We start from the raw sequence: 21,730 nt of genomic DNA, 5'->3' as shown, positions 1-21,730 counted from the left end.
TGGGGGCGTGGCCTAGCGTCGTTGCATAATGAGACGTGAACGTGACCAAGCTGAGAAAATGTCGTAATCGACGCCGGGCTCACAATCAAAGACGGCAAGAGACCCTTGGAACCTTCCATTTTTTGTTTTGTTCTGTTCAGGCGAGGCTCGAAAGTCCCGCTAGGCCCCAGCTCGGTCTCCATGGATCGGACACAACCGCGGAGGTTCGCTTGAGGAAGTGGAAGAATGTGAAGAGGCGACGATGTGCTCCATGCAAAGCAACGCGGAGCCCCAGCCGACCGGTAGATGACGCCTTCGCTAACCGCTCTTAGGTCATCAGAGAGCGGGAATTTGCGCCTCGTCGCCGCGGTCCCGTGAATCATGCCGTTGTTGTTTTTTGCCATCGCTTCCGCAGCCTCCGACCCGGCGCTCATCCTGGAGCTAAAGACGCGGCGCCCCCCGTCCCTGGAGGGCCGTCCCGGATGTGAGACCTGGAGCGTGGACTTCTCCCCCGACGGAGCCTGGTTCGCCTGGTCCATGGGACACGGCATCGTGTGGGTGGTCGCCTGGCCCCTCGACTCGGAGTACGTGCACGTGAAGTTCACACGAGGCGTTCACCGACCCTCGGATATTGGCCATCAACAATATGTACCCAAAATAGTAACACAATTTCTTGTAATAGTCGAATAGTCTTCAAATAACAACCCCGGGTCTGATGATTGTTTCAAATGGACAAAAACGCACATTTGAACAAGTGGTTAAAATGCTCTGGAGATGTATTTTGTATGAGTAATCATCCTGAAACAACACCCTAGAGGACTGTCATATTTCTTATGAACGCATCCATCATGATCCGGGTCTCCAAATGACTGTAGAACATTTAAAAGCAACGAGCCATATGATGACTAATCATCCTGAAAGGCAAGTCCTCGCTCACCTATAAATATATATATAGTATATATATGAATGTCATAAAATTGAGGCTATTAAAAATCAAATTTACAAGAGTTATGTCGTTGCTTTCTAAAGGAAAAACAACGGCTGGTTTTGACCCCATTGCTAACAGCTGACTCAGCATGTGCAAAGAATGATTTCTTGTGTCAAAATATGTCATCTCGTCTCCAAAATTTTCCAAAGTAACCAAGCGATGCATGTCAAACTAATCAGAGCCTACCGTCCATCTTTTCTGGGTCATCCCCCCACAGAGAAGGTCAGGACGGGAGCGTGGACCGAGGAGACAAGAGCTTCAGCTGCGGGTATCCAGTGTGGGGACTGGCCTTCGGACCCAGACCTCCCAAGGGGGCCTGCGCCAAACCGGCACCGAAAGGGAACAACGACAGTCTCCTGTTAGCCACGGGTCTGGAAAACGGCGTCATCAAAATCTGGAACGTTCTCACGGGTGAGAGCTCAGCTCCTGACGAGGACGCCATGTGGTCTTTATTTCACCCACTTATTCCCCCGTCCACCAGGCGTGGCCGTGTTTGACCTCCACGGCCACGAAGGCGTCGTTCGGCACCTCGTGTTCCCTCGGAACGGGACGCTCACGCTCGTGTCGTCGTCCCGGGACAAGACGTTGAGGATCTGGGACCTGACGCAAAAAGGTAGACAAACATTTTCATACATAATTCATATTCCGAATTTAAAGTGATCTGTATTTAAAAGAGGATCACATTAAATGTGAAGGCAATTATTTATGTAGCCTGAATATTCAGGACTAATATTCATCATGCATAGTTTCAAATGTAATCGCCAAGTAGCCATTGGGTTCCTCCTGGCATATTTACTAATATTATTTAATATTAATTATATTTAATATTAAGTATTCATGAACTGTAAATCAATAGAAAAAGATGCCATTAAAAGAATGGAAGGCTGACATGCTCGTTGATTTCCTCAAGTGTAAAAAGAAGTGCAGCGGTGTAAATAGCAGGATGTTAAACAATAAAGCAGTTTTGGAAGGGCAGCTTCCATGAATGTGGTGCAAGTGTAAAAAGAAGTGAAGCCTTGTCACGGTTGCATGGGCAGGTAAGAAGGTCCAGGTGCTGTCAGGCCACAAGGACTGGATCAGCTGCTGCTGCGTGTCGCCAGACTGCAGCATGATGGCCACCGTGGGGAGGTTTGACAGAGTGAGCATCAACCGTTCACCAGCGTCCCCGAGGGGGACACGGGCGGTCACGCTGGTTTTTGCTTTCTTCCTCAGATGGTGTGCCTGTGGAGTCTGCGCTCGTACACCTTCATCAGGAACCTGACGGGCGGCAACCACAAGACGCTCTACCTGCTCTCCTCCTGCGACTTCTCCCCCGACGGTGCCCTGCTGGCCACGGCAGCCTTCAGCGGCGCCAGCTGGTGGATCGTCCTGTGGGACCCGTACACAGCCGAGAAGCTGGCCACACTGGTGTAAGAACAAAACCCCTCCCCTTTCCTTCGCCTGGTTTAAATGACTGGTGGCCGACGGCGTCTGGACTGCAGTACTTGGCTGCACCAGCAGTGGTGCTCAGCAACATGGTGTGAGCTGGGGGTGGCGTTAGAGCATCATCATGAAAGCACGCGTGCTGATGTTCATCTGGTTTGACAACTCTCGCTACCGGCGTGCATCATGTCACCTGACTTCTAGCTCCTCCCACAGGGACTACTTTGAGGACTACGGGCAAAACCAGATCTCATCCATCCAGTTCTCTCCCAGCGGCTTGCACCTGGCCATCGTGACTGACAGGTGAGTCTGTCGTCACGGTAATGGTCGCTCACAGCGGGTAAAAAAACAAAACGAGAGTCAACTCCTCACCTTGGCAGAGCACTTCACATCTGGGAGCCCGGGAAACCAGGCATGGCCATGCAGACCAAAGCCGACAGGGAGTCCAACGGACTGTGCTGCAAATACCATCCACAAGGGGGCGTGGTCGCCACGGGGTAAGTCCCACCTGGCTTGGTTTTCAACCTAAAACTGCCATTTATTTCATACATTTCCTAGTTTAAAACAGTTCGGATCTTTATCATAAAATTAATAATACATTCATATTACATTTCATAAAATATGTATATACATTAATCAAATCATGTAAACGGTGAGTTTGTAGTATTTATTAGCTGTGCCTAATATTTGGTCAAGGACCCGTGACGGCCACGTGCGGTTCTGGAAGGCCCCCTGGACCGTGCCCACGCTGCGCCACCTGTGCCGCTCCATCCTGCGCCACTCGGTGTCCACGCACCAGATGGAGCCGCTGCCCCTCCCCAAGAGAATCCTGGAGTACCTCACCTACCGCGACATCCCCAACTGCCTGAGGGGGCACCACGCCTCCGCGGGCGACACTTGGCAAACCTAAAGCTTCAAGGGGCCTCGTTTACAGCCTGTGATTGTTGAACTGCCTCATGATGTTTAGTTGTTGCTTTGCCATCGTTTGATTGGCTGAGCCATTCCTACACTCAAGTTGTATTGCACTAGCACATCACTGGTAAATGATTTAATATATAGACATAATACTGCTGCTAATTTATTGTGTACATAGGAAAGGTGTTTCTAATGTTCCACGGCTGATCTCATGCACCACGACTCTACCTGCATGCCAAGAACTTTTATTAAAATCATTTACACAGAGCGCGGTCTTGTTTATTGGAAGGTAAAGACTGACTGACTTGGCGGCGCTACGAGGCCTCGCTGACCACCAGGTCCCTGACCGCTTGGAAGGCTGCCACCATGGAGCTCAGCTGGATCTTCTCGTTGGTGCCGGACGCCAGCCTGTGCCTGCGGACGAGAGGAGAGGAACGCCGCTTTGTGTCAGATAAAACGCTTTGCGCTCGCGTCTCGGCGGAGAGTCATGTGACTTACTCCACGTCGGCCAGCTTGATGAGCAAACCCATCCTGACCGAGGCAGGGAAGTCCACTAAGGAGAATGAAAAAGGAGCAGTACAGCTTCAATTGGTGAATATTACAATGATAAGGAAGCACCAACCAGAACTTAGTGAATGCTCCTACCTCGGTGGATGAGCAGGTGGACTTCCGTGAGGATGTCCTGCAGCGCCAAACCTTTTAACGTCTTCAGCTCAAGGATCTCTGGTGTGGAGTTCAGGAACACTTTCAAAAACGCCTTTTTGCCTTTCAGCCACCAGGATAGAGGATACGTGTGTAGGAGGTGTTGAAGTCCTTATTGAGGGACCAGTCCAGGATGTTGGCAATGTCCGAGCGCAGGGGGTGACCGGTGCAGGTGTACACCGTGTCCTCAGTGACCGTGGAGTACGCCATGCTGGTGCTCTGTCGTCACAGGAGTCAATCAGAGCACACAAATGAAAATAGCAAGAGGTGGACCTCCAGTACCTGCAGGATGTTGAGGGATCTTCTCATGTCGCCTGATGACAAAGTGACCACTGCCTTCATTCCATCAGGCCTGATGTCGATGCTGTGGCAAGGAAAAAAAGATCACCCTTCCAGAAGGAGACATTAAGGTGAGCATCAAGTACTCGCTATGGGTCAGTGGGTCCAAAGTCTGGCACAAAAAACACACACTTCATCAAATGCCAGAAGTCCCCAAATACCAGGTTTCCTGAATGCAGCATGTCGGGGGTGCAATGATGAATCAGAATTAAAAAAACACTGACCTCTCCTGCTGGATGACGTGCTCCAGTCGGGGGATCATCTGCTCCGGCGAGAGCGGCCCAAAGCGGAACCTCGTGCAACGCGACTGCAGCGCCGGGATGATTTTGGAGAGGTAGTTGCAGATCAAGCAGAAGCGAGTGTTCTCTGTGAACTTCTCTATCACTGTCAGGAAGAAGTCGATAACTTTATGGCTATCGGACGCGATCGAGGTCTTCTGAGCTCACCTCGCCGCAGAGCATTCTGGGCATCCTGTGTCATGGCGTCGGCCTCGTCCAGTATCACCAGCTTGAAGCCCTTCCTGCAGCACGTGAAGGACAAGAGAGGTAAACAAAGACATGAGCCTTAATGCTGGTGAACTTACTTGAAAATGGTTCTGGTGCTGGAAAAGCTCAGGATGGGCCCTCGGACAACATCGATGCCTCGGTCGTCTGACGCGTTCAGCTGCACATCAAAATAAGCTTCAATCAAAACGCATTTGACCTTTTAAAAAGCATGTGCAGCGGAGACCAACCTCCAGAACCATGGAGTTAAACTCTTTGTCCTTGTACAGCTGCTTGGCACACGCCAGGATGGTGGAGGTTTTTCCAGTGCCGGGAGGCCCATAGAACAAGAGGTGTGGAAATCGGTCCTTGCTGATGAACTTCTGGACTGGAGAGTGAGGCGGAAGAGGATTGTGTCAAGGACTGGCAGCTGGAACAAAAGCTGTATCTTGCCATTATCTTACTGGTGCTGAGAATATCCTTGTGGGAGATCAGGTCGTCGAGTTTCTGCGGTCTGTATTTTTCAACCCTAAAAGAAATGAAATGGCATCAGTGTGATTAAGACTCAGCATCGTCTTTAGTCTATGAACTGCATTGGAAAAACTTTCCGATTTAAGCATTTGTTCTTATTTTGTGGAATAGATACGTCAAACTCTCGCTTACTTGAACCATTTTAACAAATAATGAAGCAATTTTCAATTCAAATTATAATTTGTACTAATATATAATTTTCAAATTATGTTATTATTAAAGTGCCGCTACGTATGGACATAGCTAGAGAGCTAGCTAGCTAGCTAGCATGTCCTTCGCTCACCAGGGTAGGTTTCTAGACTGCAGTGGTGCTTTACTGGAAGACTCCATGGCTCATATATGTTAATATAAACTCCTGGGATACACAATCACGACGTTTATCGGCTCATCTGGTTGATGATGTGTAGTTGCTGCCAGTGTTTGGCGCGCTATACGCTGACCCGGAAGAGGTCAGCATTACGTTATGCGTGACACGACGCACAACCAATAGATGGAAGGGACGCTTTCCAGTATTGTGGGTGGGTTCTAAATGACGTCACGGCAGATTTCAAAGCGCTGTTGGGACATGTTAAGCCCAAACAGTTTCTCAGCGTGCACGCACGGTACGTGACAGATACGGTGTCTGTCAATCTCATTTAATGACGCTAACATTGACCTTATAGACCGTTGATAAAAAAAATAATGGTGACCCCTGGTGGTATAACAGCGCTGGTGCACGTCCTCCTTCTCTGCTCGGCTTTGATTGACAGCCAACATGTCGATGGTGGCGGCGGTGTGCTGGCGGAGGGAGAGGACCGGGATGCAGCTGCTGCCACGGGAGACAGGGAGTACCCGCGTCCGATCCACGCATCATCACCTTTAAACGACCGAGGGATACCCCCTCCCCCACCTTCCCCTCCCCACGCACACTCACCACCTCCCTCCTCCCGCCTCCATTCCTAACAGCCTGAACCGAGCTTAGCGAGAAGCGAGAGGATGGATACTGCGGCCGGTCGAGTCGTCCTGGCCGCCATCCTCGTATCGTTGTGACCGAAGCTCCCACCCACCCATCCGACCCCTTCCTCCTCCTCCTCCTCCTCCTCATCCATCACCACCATCATCATCATCAGCGACACCTTCACGAGACAGCAGCCACGACGATGGAGCCTCTAAAGCGGCAACATCTCCTCCTCTCATGATGATGGCCTCCAGCCTCCCTGTGTCTCCTCGCTGAATTTATACTTACTTTTTTGTACATTTTTTGAGGGGGGAGAGCGGGGTTCAAAAAAAGGACTGGCCAAACTATGAACGAGGAGATGACCAAAAGCGAGGAGCAGCATTTGAGTTTGCAGAAAGCCTTGCAGCAGTGCGAGTTGGTGCAGAACATGATCGACATCAGCATCTCCAGCCTGGAGGGTTTGAGGACCAAATGTGCCACATCCAACGACTTGACGCAAAAAGAGATACGGACGCTGGAAGTAAGCGACACACATGCACGCACGCGCGCACACACGCACACGCACGAGGGAGAGTCTGCGTGTTTTCAGGCGTGCAACAGTCTACCTTGCTATTGTTGCATAACCCAGCAGCCTGTTTAGTGCAGGGCGATAAATCAGAAAAAAGGCTGCAGCGGCTGAGAGAGACGTGCGCATTCTGCAGGTGGTGGAGGAAGAGGAGGAGCACCTTCTTCCTCCATCGCAGCCTCCGACAAGGAGGCCGAGGCCTGCGGCCAGGCGGCCCATGTTTACCCTCCATCACGCCAGCCTGCTGCACCATCCAAGCCCATCAGACGTTCTCATCGCCTTCATCTCAAGAAGACATTCGCTCTCCATCCCGGGTGTCATTTTACTACCAGAAAACCAGGGATGCTGCTGGTGGCTCCACTGTGGACATCAAAGAGGCCAAAACTACGGTGGCCCTCAGGGTTCAACCTCAAAAGTAAAAGTAACCAGGCTTCCAGGATTTAGCCACGTTAGCAGGAAGTAAAGAAGAGTACCAGAAGTTTAAGAGGCCAACATGAAGTTAACGAAGCTAACAGGCGTACAGGAAGTAAAGAAGAGTACCAGGAAGTTAGCTAGACTAGCCGGAAGTATTGGGATGCATAATAAAGTTAGTGGGGTGAAACCATCCATTGTTACTTTGTTTCAATTGGCTGTGAACTGGTATTTGTATACATCGGTATTACACCTTACGTCTTGAAATACATATAGCCCGCAGGTCTGGCGCCTCTGCTAGCTTGGTTAGCATCCTGCTAGCCAAGTTAACTTCCTGGTATAGTGTGGCTAACTTCCAGAAAGCCTGGTTTACTTCCTGTTAGCCTACTTCACTTGATTAACGTCTTGGTAGTGTGGCTGACTTCTTGGTAACCTAGTTAATGTCCTGCTCACCGGGGTAACTTCCTGTTAGCTTATTTAACTTCCTGGTAGCCTGATTAACGTCCTGCTAGCTTACTTAACTTCCTGATAGCCTTGTTAACGTCCTGCTAGTGTGGCTGACTTCTACCACACGAGTGTCAGTCAAAAGTCAGCATCATGTGTCTATGTTACCTCTTGGAAGACCGTTTCCTCCACTGAAAAAAGTTATCCCATTGCTAAAGGATTGCTCAGGATTATGAGCTAAAAAGTCAGGATTATGGGATAAGAAGTCAATATTATGATAAGAAGTCAATATTATGAGACAAAAAGTCATACCATGAGATAAAAAGTCAACATTATAAGACAAAAAGTCAACATTATGAGATAAAAGAGATGGCGACACTATTGGTATACCATGCGTCTTTTGCCACGTTTGTTAACGGCGTCCTGGAAAAACGTCCCGTAAAGCCTAGGTGAGATGGAAACCCGTTTCCGCCACTGAAAAAAGTTATCCAATGCTAAGTCATAATTATGAGATAAAAAGTTCAAATGATGAGGTACAAACTGCGCATGTGGCACACGTGCCGCCTTCTTCACTTGGCAAAAATGGCGACTCAAGGTGGGTATCCTACTGATGTCCGTGCTCGCATTCTTCTTCAGTAGGATAATTCTGACTGCTTATCTCATAATATTGACTTTTTATCTCATAATTCTGACTTTTTGTCTCATAATATTGACTTTTTGTATCATAGTATTGACTGTTGAGGATACCCACCTTGTGTCGCCATTTTTGCCAAGTGAAGAAGGCGGCACATGTGGCACATGCGCAGTTTGTACCTCATCATTTGGACTTTTCATCTCATAATTATGACTTAGCATTGGGTAACTTTTTACAGTGTCAGAAACAGGCTTCCATCTCACCTAAGCTGGTCGTCAGCTCAGAGGCTTTACGCGACGTTTTTCCAGCACGGCGTTCAGAAAGACAGCTCAACCAGTGAGGAGCCTCAGACTCACTTGAGCGTGGAGGACCTGCAAGCACGCGACGGCGACGCCTCGGGAGATAGAAACAAACACCATTAAAGGGCCATAAGGGGGCCATTAAAGTGCCTTGGAGTGGCAGGGGACATCACCTTACGTAAGAATACGGAAGCCATAAAAGCCGAGAGTGGAAGCAAAAGTACCGCTTTTATTCAATGACATCTTGTATGCTGGAAGCTTGGTCATACCCCCCTGCGCTAAGAACGTTAAAAAAACAGCAGATGAAAGGAGTGCATAGTGACAGTTGCCGGGGGGGCAAATTCAATCTACATTGGGACCTCGTCCATCCAAGGTCCAACTTAAACTGAATTTTATCTATCCATCCATTTTCTATACTGCTTATCCTCATGGCCTGGTCGCCATCCAATCACAGGGCACATATACTTTATTATTTCATGAATTCTTTTAAAACTTTAATTTTTTTATTTCAGTTTCTTACTGGTGGACCAATGCAATATTTTTTTCACATGTTCTGTTTTATATTTACTTCATTTGATTTTTTTTTTATTTTTATTAAACTTTTTCAAATTGTGTGTATAGATTTTTTTAAATTGAAGTTTAATTTAACTGAATTTTCTGCAGTCATTTTATTTTATTATTAAGATTGTTTTTCCTTGTATGTTTAGTTCTTTTGTTAATTGAATTGAATAGTTTTTTCATGAGTTTTTATTTCCTTATAAATGGTATATATATAATATACATGGATTGGCGTTTGTGGGCGTTTGTGGGCGTTTTGCTCGTTGCCGCGTGACTGTCGACATTTTGTTGCATTAGAAGTTTGCCACGTGTTGTCTGAAGGAGGTTTGGTGGACTGAACTTTTTCTGGAATGTGAAGTCAATTTCACCAAAAAAGGGGGGCTGCAACAGTCCCCTCGTGGGCGGCCGGTGAGTTGCTCCCTCCTCCACTACGTTCTATTATACTTGGCCACTATACAGTGGACACTTGGTACACTCGTTCTGGTTCTGGTTCTCGTCTCCTTCTCATTCTGGTTCTGGTTGTTTTCCAACAGCAAACAATGTATAATCCCCCAATCTCACTATAAACTGACCACAATGATCGGGTATGAGAAGCGTTGCACCCACATCTCCATCAGCTTCATGTCGATGATAAAACAAAGGCGTGTGAGATCCGGTATGAGAAGCGTTGCACCTACATCTCCATCACCTTCATGTCGATGATAAAAGAAAGGTGTGTGTCTGTCCCAATCCCAGGGGAAGCTGGTCAAGTACTTCAGCCGCCAGCTGTCCTGCAAGTGCAAAGTGGCCTTAGAGGAGCGAAGCACCGAGCTGGAGGACTTCCCTCGCCTCGGGCACTGGTTCCGTATCGTCAACCTGAGGAAGGAGGTCACGCAGGTGGGGCCAACAGTCCTAACGGGTAATGCTTCAGTATAACAGTAATACTTCAACATGTGACTTTGACATTTACAGTAGCGTTCAGTGCCTTGCATATTTGCCCTTTCTTTTCTCTGATTGAAATTGTAAACAAAAACAGTACTGCAGCTATTGATCCGGCAGAGGGCTCTTTGTCAGAAAAGGGATTCAAACCCGCACCTACAGACAAGAATGAAAGCTTTTTCATGAAAGCTTTTTCATGAAGTATTTCCTGATGTCTGTAGGACAGATAAGGACCAAGTCCAAGGTCCAGTACCCGTGACGACTGCGAGGTCCATAACCCAGCTTAAATCGGCTGGGACCTGAACGCAGTACGGGCCATCCTGACACATGTCTTTTCACAGCACCATTGTCTGAAACTTTATTTAAAATGGCTTTGTTTACACTGTGCTCCAGGTAATGCTAAGGAAGCTAGCATGCTAGCCTTGTTACCGGTTTGTAATTGCTTTTGTTTATTAGTTGCCAGTGTGTTTTGATAAAGATGAAAACACGAGACGGCAACTCAACATGAATGGAAGGTCATTTGGGGGTTTCAACACTTTTTTTGTGGGTCTACAAAGGATATGAGCCCGGGCGAGGTGACTCTGGAGGGTCTGCTGGACATGAGCGAGCAACAAGTGTTTGAGCTCCTGCAAAAGTTTGGCGCCAACCAGGAAGAATGCGCCCGACTCAACGCCTCGCTGTCCAGCCTCCGGAAGGCCCACCAGCTGGGTAAGATCTTCCCTGCTAGCTTAGCGGCTAGCTATTTTGTATTGTATTTATTTATGGACCAACATAACTGGTCAATAACCATACTTCATGGAAGTCATGGCTTCTAATTTATCTGCTTGCACCATGGATGATAGAAGAAAGAAAATACGGAACTACATAAAACAATTCTCGTTGCCTGACGTTGAGCTCTGTAACTAAGTCATAAAAATAGATGGACGGATGACGTAGAGCACACATGCACACACGTGACTGCCGAAAAGTAGGCCGACCAGAAGGAGACGCGTTTTGCACATGCGTAGAACCGATTGCATTTCCGGTACAGATTGACTACCAAATGGGGGGAATACATGTATATAGAGTGTATAGTGTGTAGAATGTACATCATATATAAATTAAAAAAAAATCCCCGAATGCACCACAGAATATATTTATTTATTCATTGGTCTCGGGTATGCCCGGCAGTAAAATCGTCAGTAGTGTTCCCTGTAGAGCGCCAACAAACCCGGAAGTAAATACTAAGACCAACTGTATTGAGAGAGTTTAGCACTATTGGTATCCGGTTATGGGATATTATAACATATTAGAGTCATACGGCATGCGGGTGAGACTCTTTTAAGTCTTTTTTTGCTTCTTGCATGATTGCTGACAGCCTCATGAAGCACAACCCAATGTTGCGTTCACGGCCTATCCGATAATAGTGGGCGATACTGCGATATATATCGTAACCACAGGCTAAAGATGTCTATCTTTACTGTTAAGAAAAAATGTCTACATTACAGGAGTTTGGTTGGGAATACAACACAATAGTGACTTCTTTGAGGCATTTCCATGTACACTTCGATCAAAAGTTCGTGCTGGTGTTGCTAGGAAGTCAGCAGGCTAAGTGGGAGCAATTAGCAGGCACACCTGCTTCCCATTAGCTGTTGTTTACTCGCCCCCTCCAGCTCGCCTCCAAGATGTTTGGAAAAAAATCTCCCCGAGTGTCATTCATGAAGGAAGTTATTTGTTTCTCCTCCTCCCCTTATTTTCCTTTCTGCGCGTTTTTTCATTGTGTTGTTTGCGCTGCCGTGGCTGCTGTTCCCAGTTGAGACACTTGGGGGCGACAAAGACCGACCTGTGGGTTGTCGGTCGTTCATGTGCCTTGCCGCTGCAATGACGCCATATAAATGGGGGCAGTAGAAGCTCACTAGTCAAGCTGTTCATGGAGAGCCACTATTGCCGTTACAGTTTTGACTTGAACAATTGAGCGATTTCTGCCTTTTTGGTGATCATGAACATAGGACAGGTTTTAGGCAAAAAAGTGTTTGTATTCATCAGTTTTTATTTAACAATATATTACTGGATGTTGTTTTGATTGTATTTGTTGGTTTTCGGTAGTCGATGTTCCTTGCACTTCCTCCTTCCACTGCAATGATGCCGTATGGCCAGATGGGGGCAGTAGAAGACCACTAGTCCAGCTGTAACACAACCAGTATTGCCAATACATTTTACTTGAACATTTGTCAAGAATATTGAATACTCTTCAGATTTTTCCCTTTATTTTGTGATCATGAACACGTGTTTTCATCAACCTATTATTTAAAAATGTATATATGTGTATATATACGTAAAAGACAATATAGAATGATTCCCTTCTCCTGCATTTGTTTGTTTCTTTCGGCGTTTTCCCGATTGCGGCATACAGTTTTTAATCCAAATAAAGGCAATATACATAAACAAAATAGCCATGGTATCAATGCTAATGATACTTTGATCGACCCACCCATCGTTGACATTGTGAGGGTGATTATACAAGGCATTTTGTCATAGTTAAATGAAACAAATTCAAGTTTTGGACTCTGCTTTCCTCAACAACATCTCTTCCTCCTCCTCCTTCTGCTTCTCCTCCAAACAGCCCAGCTCCTTCCTTCCTTGGATTGCCTTCACAGACTCTTTGGCACGCTAAGCCAGAATGGAATTAAGCGAGCTAATGAATCAAATTAGGCGGTAAAGTGACTCAGTCCGGTTCCAAGAGAGCCGTGCTCGCAAAGAGGAGTCTTTGCGAGCTACCGTGATTAAAAACTACTTTGCGTTAACAAACCTGCCTCCTGATAACCATGGGCCTCCTTTATAAAACATGGCGTAGAAGTCGTACCAAAAGTGTGCGTACGCCACAAAATATTCCCATTTCTAAAAGCGTGCGTACGCACACCCGAATGCAAAGATAGCTTGATAGTCACACTCTACTTACACGTTTGCGTAGCGAGACTCACCTCCCACCAGCTCCGGCAACCCACATTTTCCCATCAACGGTCCATGCTAAGTACCACGGATGTTGCTGCCATGCTTCATGAGCCTGTGTTGCATTTGGCCGGCTTCTTCTGAATCGTGGCTGCTGAGAAGATGAAGCCGAAGACAAAAGAAAAGTGATAAAGGGAGCACGAAGGAGATTAGCTGTGCCTCGTAAACTTAATCCATGTGATGATTGACGAGCTAGCCTGATGTTTATGTGATATGTTCATGTTTGTCATTGAAGGCTGCTTTGTCTTTTTCATCTAGCTTTATTTTAGTCAGGATATGCGTCATGGTGCGTAATGCTCAGTGTCAAATAAATAACAAGACTTTCCACAAATGTTGCTCGTCAATGATGGATCCATCTCTATCGGCTTCCATTGCACCTTTATTTCTACCATACGGTTTCACTCCACCGCGTCTAATATGTGTCCACGTTGCCACATGGCGTACACAGCTTTCAAGCCCCGTTTTGTGTGTAAGCATTTTTTCTAAATGAGGCCTGTGATCCTTTGATGTTGACGTCATGGCGGCAGTGGCGGCTGATATGGAACATCTTGGTACCGGTCCGATACGATGTGCGTACAAGTACATCGTGCCAGCTTAGCCTAGTCGGAAAGAACAAGGAAATGATTCAAAGTAGCGCTCCCATGTCTGTCTCTGGCTGACGGATAGTTGGCAGAGCTTTGCTTTAAGATGTGTAGCAAAGCCTTCAATGGGCCAAGTGGTGGCATATTCATTTGCTGCTCATGAAGAGGCGTTAAAAAGTCACTTTCCTGACATGCTAACCACACCAGATGTGGGAACCTCACTCCATTGACATGCTACCAGTGTGCATTAACCCGAACCGGTTCCAACTTCCTGTGTATTTATGTTGAATGCATCAAGTAGCTCTCCTGTTTGTTCCACCGTGGCTTGCACAAAGACAACAAAAGCCTATTTATGACATGATTCTGGTGAATGGAGTGAGGTTCCCAAGTGTGGTGAAGTTAGTGCACTTTAACTTTGGCACTTTCCCTTTCACATGTTGGCTTCCTGCCTAATCGGCTGGGACGATCCAAGAATCCACATGGGAGGTAAACAAAAAGAGAACAGCAGGCTTAGGGTGAATGGAGTGAGGTTCCCAAGGCCGGTGAAGTTAGCACATCATAGCTTTAGCACTCTCCTTTTCATATGTTGACTTGCTGTCTAAACAGGCTGCGGAAGAAATCCAAATGGGAGGCAAATGTAAGGAGAACAGCGGGGCTAGGGTGAATGGAGTGAGGTTCCCGAGTCTGGTGAAGTTAGCGCATCTTAACTTCAATAGCATGTCATCAGAAATAAATGTGTCGTCCCTTGTGTGATGTGTCCAGTGTGTGGTTTGAACAGGTTAAAGAAGCTCCTGAGAGCTTTGGGGTGTTATTTTTACCAACTGGGATGGAGAATCCGGTCCTATAGGAGCGTTTGGAAGCCGCCAGGAGGATTAAAGATTATGTATGTGTGAGAGAATATGTTGTCCCTGTGTCATGACTCATGGGGTGAATTATATAAAACAGGCCGGCATGGTTGGTGGCTACAATCCGGGACGGATTAGACACGGCATCAGAGGAGAGGTGGAAGGGCTGCACATGGCGTGATGGTGTAGGATGGAAACTAATAGAATTCTTCGCTACGAGCTCCTGGGACTGCGGTCCGCCGGGCGCAGGGAGGATGAGTCATAGGTTTCAGAGGCAGCTGCTCGCTGCTTTTTCGCATGTTAGACCTGCTGTAGATCAGGCTAATGGTGCTGATGGCCACCTTGCTCCGCAGGTGTCCTCTCCACCAGGGAAGGAGTCCGCCTCTCCGGGCCTAGACGGCACCAAGGGGGCCCGCATGAGTAAGACCAGGAAGTCGGGGGAGGGGGCGGTTGAGAATGAGGACTGTTGAGGAATTTGCTAACAAGCGAGGATGGTCAGGTGACGTCCTTTGCTGAGCTGTCACCCACAAAAGCCAAAGAAAAAGCAAAACACAGGTGTAGAATTCATCCTGTGATGCTCAGCTAACCACGCTCATCTCCAAATCTCAGTGTGGAGATTGAGCAAAGTATGTACAAGTAGGAATGTGGAATTCTGCAAAGTTAGCATATCGGAACGTTGACTTGCCGCCTAAACGGGCTGTGGAAGAAATCCAAATGAGAGACAAAGACGGCAGGAGGGTGAGGGTTTGGGTGAATGGACTGAGGTTGCCAAGGCCAGGGAAGTTAGCCCAACTTAATTTTAGCCACCTGCTTTTCCCATGTTGACATACTAGCTAAACGGGCTGCGTCTGTGTTAGCTGTGCTAACAAGCAGGGGACGTTCTTCTCTCGTCGAGCCCTCTTATGGACAAAACGTTGCAGTGTAAAAGCTAAAGAAAAAGCAAAAGACCTTTGAAGGAGTTCATCCTTTAAAGGTGACGGTGAATGGAGCGAGGGTCCCCATCTGCTGATGTTAGCGTGTCTGTGGGCTAACGGATCGGATTCAGGTTTAGCTCCGAGCCTGGGAATCTTTGCGTCCGTGACAATGAAGGTGTTTTTTGGATTCATTGAGTCGGAACGCTGCCACATGGAAGCCAAATGAAAAAACACCCAAGTGGAGGCGTGAGAATGTCAAACTGGGGTGATGTTTTTGGCCATCCAGTTGCCCGGCAACCGGTGAAGGGCGGGCCCAACCTCAGCATCACCTGACAAACACACTCAAGTCCTTCCCTGAAACTTTCCCGGTTGAAATTGGCCAAGAAGTGAACCGCATGGACTGAATGTGAGCGCACCCGGTTCAACTTTATGACAAATGAGCACAGCAAAGCGCTCAGGCGTCCACCACTTTGTCGCCTCTGCCTCATTTAGCCCGAGGCTCCTGGCTCAGGTGAGACGGTGCAGATGTGGATGTTCATTAGCGCTCCGCCTCGGCTCGGATCGTTGCTAAGATACTCGCTGCTGCGGCGGGGGAGATTGACTCCTAACATGGTGTGAGTGTGATTCCAGTTGGTTGAGAGATATCAATGGTGTCGGGTGATGAGCGATGTCACTGGAGGTGGGGGTCCATCTCTTAAGGCCACCGCCGGCTCGGAAAGAAATATTTTTTTGGATTAAATTACACTTGGAAGATGGGAACCTTTCACAGCGCTGTCAACAACATTCATTCATTCATTCATTTTCTACCGCTTTTTCCTCACGAGGGTCGCGGGGGGTGCTGGAGCCTATCCCAGCTGTCTTCGGGCGTAAGGCGGGGTACACCCTGGACTGGTCGCCAGCCAATCACAGGGCACACATAGACAAACAACCATTCACACTCACATTCATACCTATGGACAATTTGGAGTCGCCAATTAACCTAGCATGTTTTTGGAATGTGGGAGGAAACCGGAGTACCCGGAGAAAACCCACGCATGCACGGGGAGAACATGCAAACTCCACACAGAGATGCCCGAGGGTGGAATTGAACCCTGGTCTCCTAGCTGTGAGGTCTGTGCGCTAACCCCTAGACCACCGTGCCGCCCCTGTCAACAACATCATTTGGCAAATTTTAGATACGGTCCGACAGAAGTTGCTTGTCAGGGACAAAACGATAGAAATACACTCCTGTAGTCGTACAGCTTGGATAGCAGGATGTATTTGCTGTCAAACACAGCACATTATTGACGCATGGCAGGGTCGTGTGCACGAATGCTGCCAGCACATTATTGGTCAAATAGCTGGCAACACAAGTGAGGCTCAAAATAATTGTATCATACCTACAGTCAAGCTCAGTGATGCAGGTGCACGAGTGCTGCCGGCACATTGTCTACACAGCTGGTGAGAAAAGCGAGTACACCTCAGTAACATGCCCAAAGAGTGGTCCAAAGTGGCGGTATGTCCCGCAATGCACCACTACTCCGCCAGTGCCGGCAGCACTCATGCAGCCCCAGACAGTGACACTAGCAGCAGCATGACTGTTATTGGGCGAGCCTAACACCAAAGATGCGGGTTGTGTTTGTATCCCTCTGATGGATTCCAACCAGGAGACGTTCAACTTCAAAGTAAACGGAGGCGTGTCTTGAATGCGACTAAATTTAAAAAAAGATGAGTCGCCGTGTCCCTCGCCTCGCAGCGTCATCTTACTCACAGTTGGCTCCTTTTTCACTCAGAAACTCAGTTCAGAAACTCAGTTGGGACCTTTTATTGGGGGTGGGGTGTTTTTTTTAAACGGGTTGAGTTGACGCTGCTGGTGTTGATCATTTGTCTTTGAAGTCTGCTTTTGATGCTCGTCTCTCCTCCGAGATGCCGCCACCGCAAAGCAAAATAAGCACAAGAGCTGAGAGATTTGCATCAACGCCATCTTCTCGGTCAACAGCCACCTCAAGGCGGCCCCTTTTGACCCGCCGGGATATTGTCCCGCTTTATTTCATGTATGAAAGATGCTGAAAGCAATGCAGAGTAGGTCGGTGTCAGGAAATGAATACTCAAGTAGTTATCCACTGTTGGCATGATTAGAGCCCTCCAGGCGGGACATAGCACCCCTGAAGTCACATTTACACTCATATTACCCAATATATCATCATTAGAACAAACAAGTCCCAATGTAGACCGAAATGTTTCAGTTTTTTGCTTTCATTTTATTCATCATTTTTTTAAAAATGTCATCATTTTGAATTTTTTTGACATTCCGTTGTGTAATTCTGACTTTTAACGTCATTTCTTTTTGAATGAACTTTTTGCCCAAATGTACATATTTTTGGATGAGTAATAGGTTGTATTCAAACACGAAACAGCAGCGCTATTAATAATAATATCTGGTTATGGATCATTAATTGATTCTCTTTCCAATAAAGAGGAATAAAGAAATTCCTTCTATTTCTTTGTGTCTTTCCGAAGAGCAACTTGAGGAGGATAGGTTGCACAGTAACGGAGGTAAAGTATGGCCGCTGTTTGCCCGCCGTGCTTCCTCTCCTTTTGCTTTGTCTTCCATTTTGCCACCGCTGCACGTTAAAGCTCATTCATTGGCCGCCAGCAAGCTCACCGCCCACGTTCATGCTTCATAAGCCAGTAGCCGCCCAGGAAGTATGACGTGCATGAAGGAGCCATCTCATTGACCCAAAGCATTCTCCAGAGTCTTTCATCATCTGGAGTACATGAGAAAGTGCTCTATGAGCACATTAGAGACAGGAAGAATTAGAGACAGACAAACTGCAGGATGCTAACTGCTCACGCTGCTGGTAGTTCTCAAGACGTTGTATGTGGTTCACAGGGAGCCAGACCAAGCAGGACTGGTCCATCCAGTGGCCTACCTCCGAGTCGGGCAAGGAGAACACCCCCGTGGGTCAGCCAGAGGCAAGCCAGTGGATCCGCTTCCAGCTGTCCCAAAGCCCCAAGGTCCAGTCCAAGTCCAACCAGCACATGTGCCACAGCCTCCAGGCCCCGGCGCCCCCTCTGTACACAGATCGACTGACCGTGGACAGCCCCTCCACGGGACTCCTGCCCACCCTGGACTCTGGTCCCCGCTCGCTACCCCCATCGCCTCGCCAGAGACATTTTGGCCACACGCCTCCTCGGACTCCCCTGGTGTTCAACACCATGACCCCGCCCGGCACTCCGCCCATGCGGCGAAGGAACAAAGTGAAGGCCCCGGGAACGCCGCCGCCGCCCAGTCGCAAGCTGATCCACCTACTGCCGGGCTTCACCGCCCTGCACCGCAGCAAATCCCACGAGTTCCAGCTGGGGAACCGCTTGGACGACGCGCAGATGCCAAAGTAAGTCGCTCTGTGTCCGTCAGCCGGATCTTTATTGATCTCTCAGCTCAACATTCAACGTTCACACATTTCTCTATCGTGGCGCCATCGTACCTGCAAACCTTCTCTAAACGCACGGCATAACACCTGCCACAGGAGCACGCTTCTGTTTCTCAGTACAGACTGTAAAAGCACGAGGCTAAGATCCTCTACAGGAGAGGACCACTCTTCTGTTCATCAAGCTCTAAAACGTGAGTCAAAGATCCTCTATATGACATACACATGCTCTGCTGTTTTAAGGACAAAAACACTTGTCAAAGATCCTATGTATGACAAAAGCATTCTGGAAAAAACACTCTTCAAAGATTCTCTATGTAAGAGAAGCACTCTGCTGTTTGTCAGGGCCTATTGCAAAAGCACAAGTCAAAGATCCTCTATATGAGAGGAGCACTCTCTAAAACACAAATCAAAGATGTTCTGGATGACAGACAAGTGCTCTGCTGACAAGCCTATCAAAGATCCTCTATTTGACACACTCTGCACTGTACTGCAAAAACGTGAGTCAAAGATCGTGTGTATGACAGGAGTGCTGTGCTGTACTGTGTTGGTAAAACTGTTCAGAAGGGAAGGGAGGCAATGGAGTGAGGTTCCCCAGGCTGCAGAGGTTAGCGTTATTTGAATGAGAAGAAGTTGGCGCTATAAATCCATCATGGCGGTAGGGTGACCGATAACGTAGCGGCTCCAAAGATCTCCATCGCGTTCTTTCCTGGAGTCCCATCATTGGAACTCACGGACAAGGTCCAGATAGGAGGCCGGGGGGGCGGGGGGCAGTTGCTGACCGTCGGTGTTTGCGTCTGCTGCTATGCTGATCAGATTTTGCCATAAACAGAGTCCGCCACTGCCGGCTAATCAGGAACCAGAGCCAGCCCCGGGGGGACTGCGCCCATTCCGATAATGCCATTAGATGACAGTGCTCTATTACCGCCACACTTGCTGACAGTCATCTGGGCCGCCATGATCACGCTGGCGCTGAACAGCATTAGAGAATTGATTACCGGTCCCTGAGCAGCAGACTGCAATCCACGGGCCTGGAAACCATTCATCCACCTGACAGGGTTGAGGTAGAACATCCTTGATGAGCATCACACGGCTGCTTTCTTGTTGTGGCACATCGTGGCCATGTGCATTTAACCAGTACAATTGCTCCGTGCTTGCACGGCTTCTTGTTGCTAGGCAGAATTCATGGAGCCCAAAGAAACAGAACCTTTTCCCGGGAAGGTCTTCCCAAAGACGAGGTCACATGTCAGCTCATTGGTTTACCGAGCATAGCGTGGGAAGTACTCCGGGAACATGGGGTCCCAGACCACCTAGTTCAGGGGGTCCCAGACCACCTAATTCAGGTGGTCCTAGACCACCTAGTTCAGGCGGTCCCTCCACTGTAGACACGTTTCCAGTGAGGGTCGGACTCCGCCAGGCCTGGCCCTTGCCACCCATTCTGTTCTAGGTGCATCCAGGGCGTTCCGGTTTGGTGGCTGCAGGATCGGGTCTCTGCTTTTGCCGATGGGCCAAGGATGAGTTCCTACCCCAAGTGGAGGTCTTTGATGGAACACGAGATGGACAGGTGGATTGGTGCGGCGTCTTTATGGGTCTGTTACTGTGAAGGGGGGGCATCTAGGTTCCCACCCTCACCTATGGTTATGGATGGCGGTACAAGTGGGGTGGCCGGGTTCTCCCTGAGAGACAAGGTGAGAAGCACTGTCATCTGGAGAAACTCGGAGCAGAAGCTACTCCTCCGCATAGCTAGATGAGGTGCCTCGGGCTTCTGGTCAGGATGCCTCCCGGACACCACCCCCCGGTGTCAAGGGCACATCTGACCAGTAGGGGCCTCAGGGAAGACCCAAGACGTGTTGGAGAGACTATGTCTCTCAGCCCCTGAGACCCCGACCTGGATAAGCAGGAGAAGATGAATGGATGCTAGCATGGACTCTTGTTGCTAGGCAGAATAGACAGGGCCCAAACGAAGCAAACTAAGCGGCATGGAAAATGGATGGATGATTGGTTTAGCGCTTCCTTCCCTACAGTCGCCATCGTGTTGCGTTTGTTTTCCCAAAATAGTCTGAAAATAGGCTTTAAAACGGCCGCCGACACTAACAGGGAATCACAGAAAAGCCGAGCTTTTGCTGCTGCTGTAAAATATCTCCTCCACGTCTCCTCCCGAAACCACCTCGGGCTTTTTAATAAGCTCTCATGGCTCCTCAGGCCCTCGTTGTGGGCGGCTTAATTGCCTGGCACGGTGGCCAGGACACAATAACCAGGGATTACCCTCTGACCCCTGGAGACATTTTCTAGCGGCCATCCAAATGAGATATGACACGTTATCTCATTACAGCCGCATAATGCAGCGCCGCTGTGCGCATGAATATGCATGGCGTGTCGAGGGGAGGGACTCGGGCCTGCTGATGCGTGCCGGCCGGATGAGGCTTCATACCATCATGCTTCTTTCCAGAACGTGTCTTCATTGTTCACACATGAATTAGTAATCTTCATAGGAGGACAACTGATGAGGCGTCTTCAAGATGTGTAGCGAAGCCTAAACCTTAAAGCCAGCATTTGAAAGTAAAGCAAACAAATAAGGGAGGTGATGGATTAGTCCTGAAAATGGCCTTCCAATGACCTTTGACCCCAGCTCCAGGTCCTGGGGTTGTCTTTCAACGAGGGAGTCATTTGCGACGTCTCCTGGTGGTACGCGTCCGCCAGACCAGCCGGCGCCACTTCAACGTTCGTCTCCAGACAAGTACATCGTCCGCGCCGTCTCCCGTCGTTATTTTTGGGACCCGAGTGCCGCCGCTCCCTCTCCCTCCATGGCCTTTTCACAGCCGAGAGGCTCTTTGAGCTGGAGAGTCCATTCATGAAGCGCGTGGCGGA

The 21,730-nt window shown here is 48.4% G+C and overlaps 3 protein-coding genes across 9 annotated transcripts in view; 2 read left to right on the top strand and 1 right to left on the bottom strand.

Moving 5' to 3' along the window:
- The first annotated feature begins 8 nt into the window (after positions 1-8).
- Positions 9-3,572, top strand: wsb2 (WD repeat and SOCS box containing 2). Its single transcript, XM_058069666.1, has 9 exons — positions 9-281; positions 395-563; positions 1,185-1,378; positions 1,449-1,580; positions 2,005-2,105; positions 2,180-2,376; positions 2,606-2,692; positions 2,770-2,886; positions 3,086-3,572. The coding sequence occupies exons 1-9, from the start codon at positions 242-244 to the stop codon at positions 3,297-3,299; spliced, it is 1,251 nt and encodes a 416-aa protein (XP_057925649.1). The 5' UTR covers positions 9-241; the 3' UTR covers positions 3,300-3,572.
- On the bottom strand, positions 3,534-5,846 carry rfc5 (replication factor C (activator 1) 5). Its single transcript, XM_058069681.1, has 11 exons — positions 5,642-5,846; positions 5,292-5,356; positions 5,079-5,215; positions 4,929-5,008; positions 4,792-4,865; positions 4,570-4,729; positions 4,289-4,370; positions 4,096-4,225; positions 3,950-4,027; positions 3,803-3,857; positions 3,534-3,718 (listed from the first exon to the last, which is right to left on the bottom strand). Exons 1-11 carry the CDS (start codon positions 5,686-5,688, stop codon positions 3,619-3,621), a joined length of 1,008 nt encoding a protein of 335 aa, XP_057925664.1. The 5' UTR covers positions 5,689-5,846; the 3' UTR covers positions 3,534-3,618.
- Positions 5,847-5,941: 95 nt separating this feature from the next.
- ksr2 (kinase suppressor of ras 2) overlaps positions 5,942-21,730 on the top strand; it is a 35,685-nt gene continuing 19,896 nt past the window's right edge. For 2 of the 7 annotated variants that reach the window (XM_058069612.1, XM_058069610.1), the window contains exons 1-5: positions 5,947-6,815; positions 9,942-10,082; positions 10,682-10,832; positions 17,952-17,987; positions 18,325-18,826. In XM_058069612.1, coding sequence (XP_057925595.1) covers positions 6,642-6,815; positions 9,942-10,082; positions 10,682-10,832; positions 17,952-17,987; positions 18,325-18,826 — 1,004 coding nt within the window. In that variant the 5' untranslated portion in view covers positions 5,947-6,641. Of the gene's footprint in view, positions 6,816-8,632; positions 9,862-9,941; positions 10,105-10,681; positions 10,833-17,951; positions 17,988-18,324; positions 18,827-21,730 lie in introns of those variants that run through there. The other 5 variants (XM_058069614.1, XR_009129519.1, XM_058069613.1 and 2 more) reach the window with 5 other exon arrangements.

The sequence above is a fragment of the Doryrhamphus excisus genome, chromosome 4 (genome assembly GCF_030265055.1).
Source record: "Doryrhamphus excisus isolate RoL2022-K1 chromosome 4, RoL_Dexc_1.0, whole genome shotgun sequence".
In the NCBI taxonomy this organism is placed as follows: domain Eukaryota; kingdom Metazoa; phylum Chordata; class Actinopteri; order Syngnathiformes; family Syngnathidae; genus Doryrhamphus; species Doryrhamphus excisus.
Note: the sequence above shows the minus strand (reverse complement) of the source record. Positions and strands in the feature narration are given on the sequence as shown.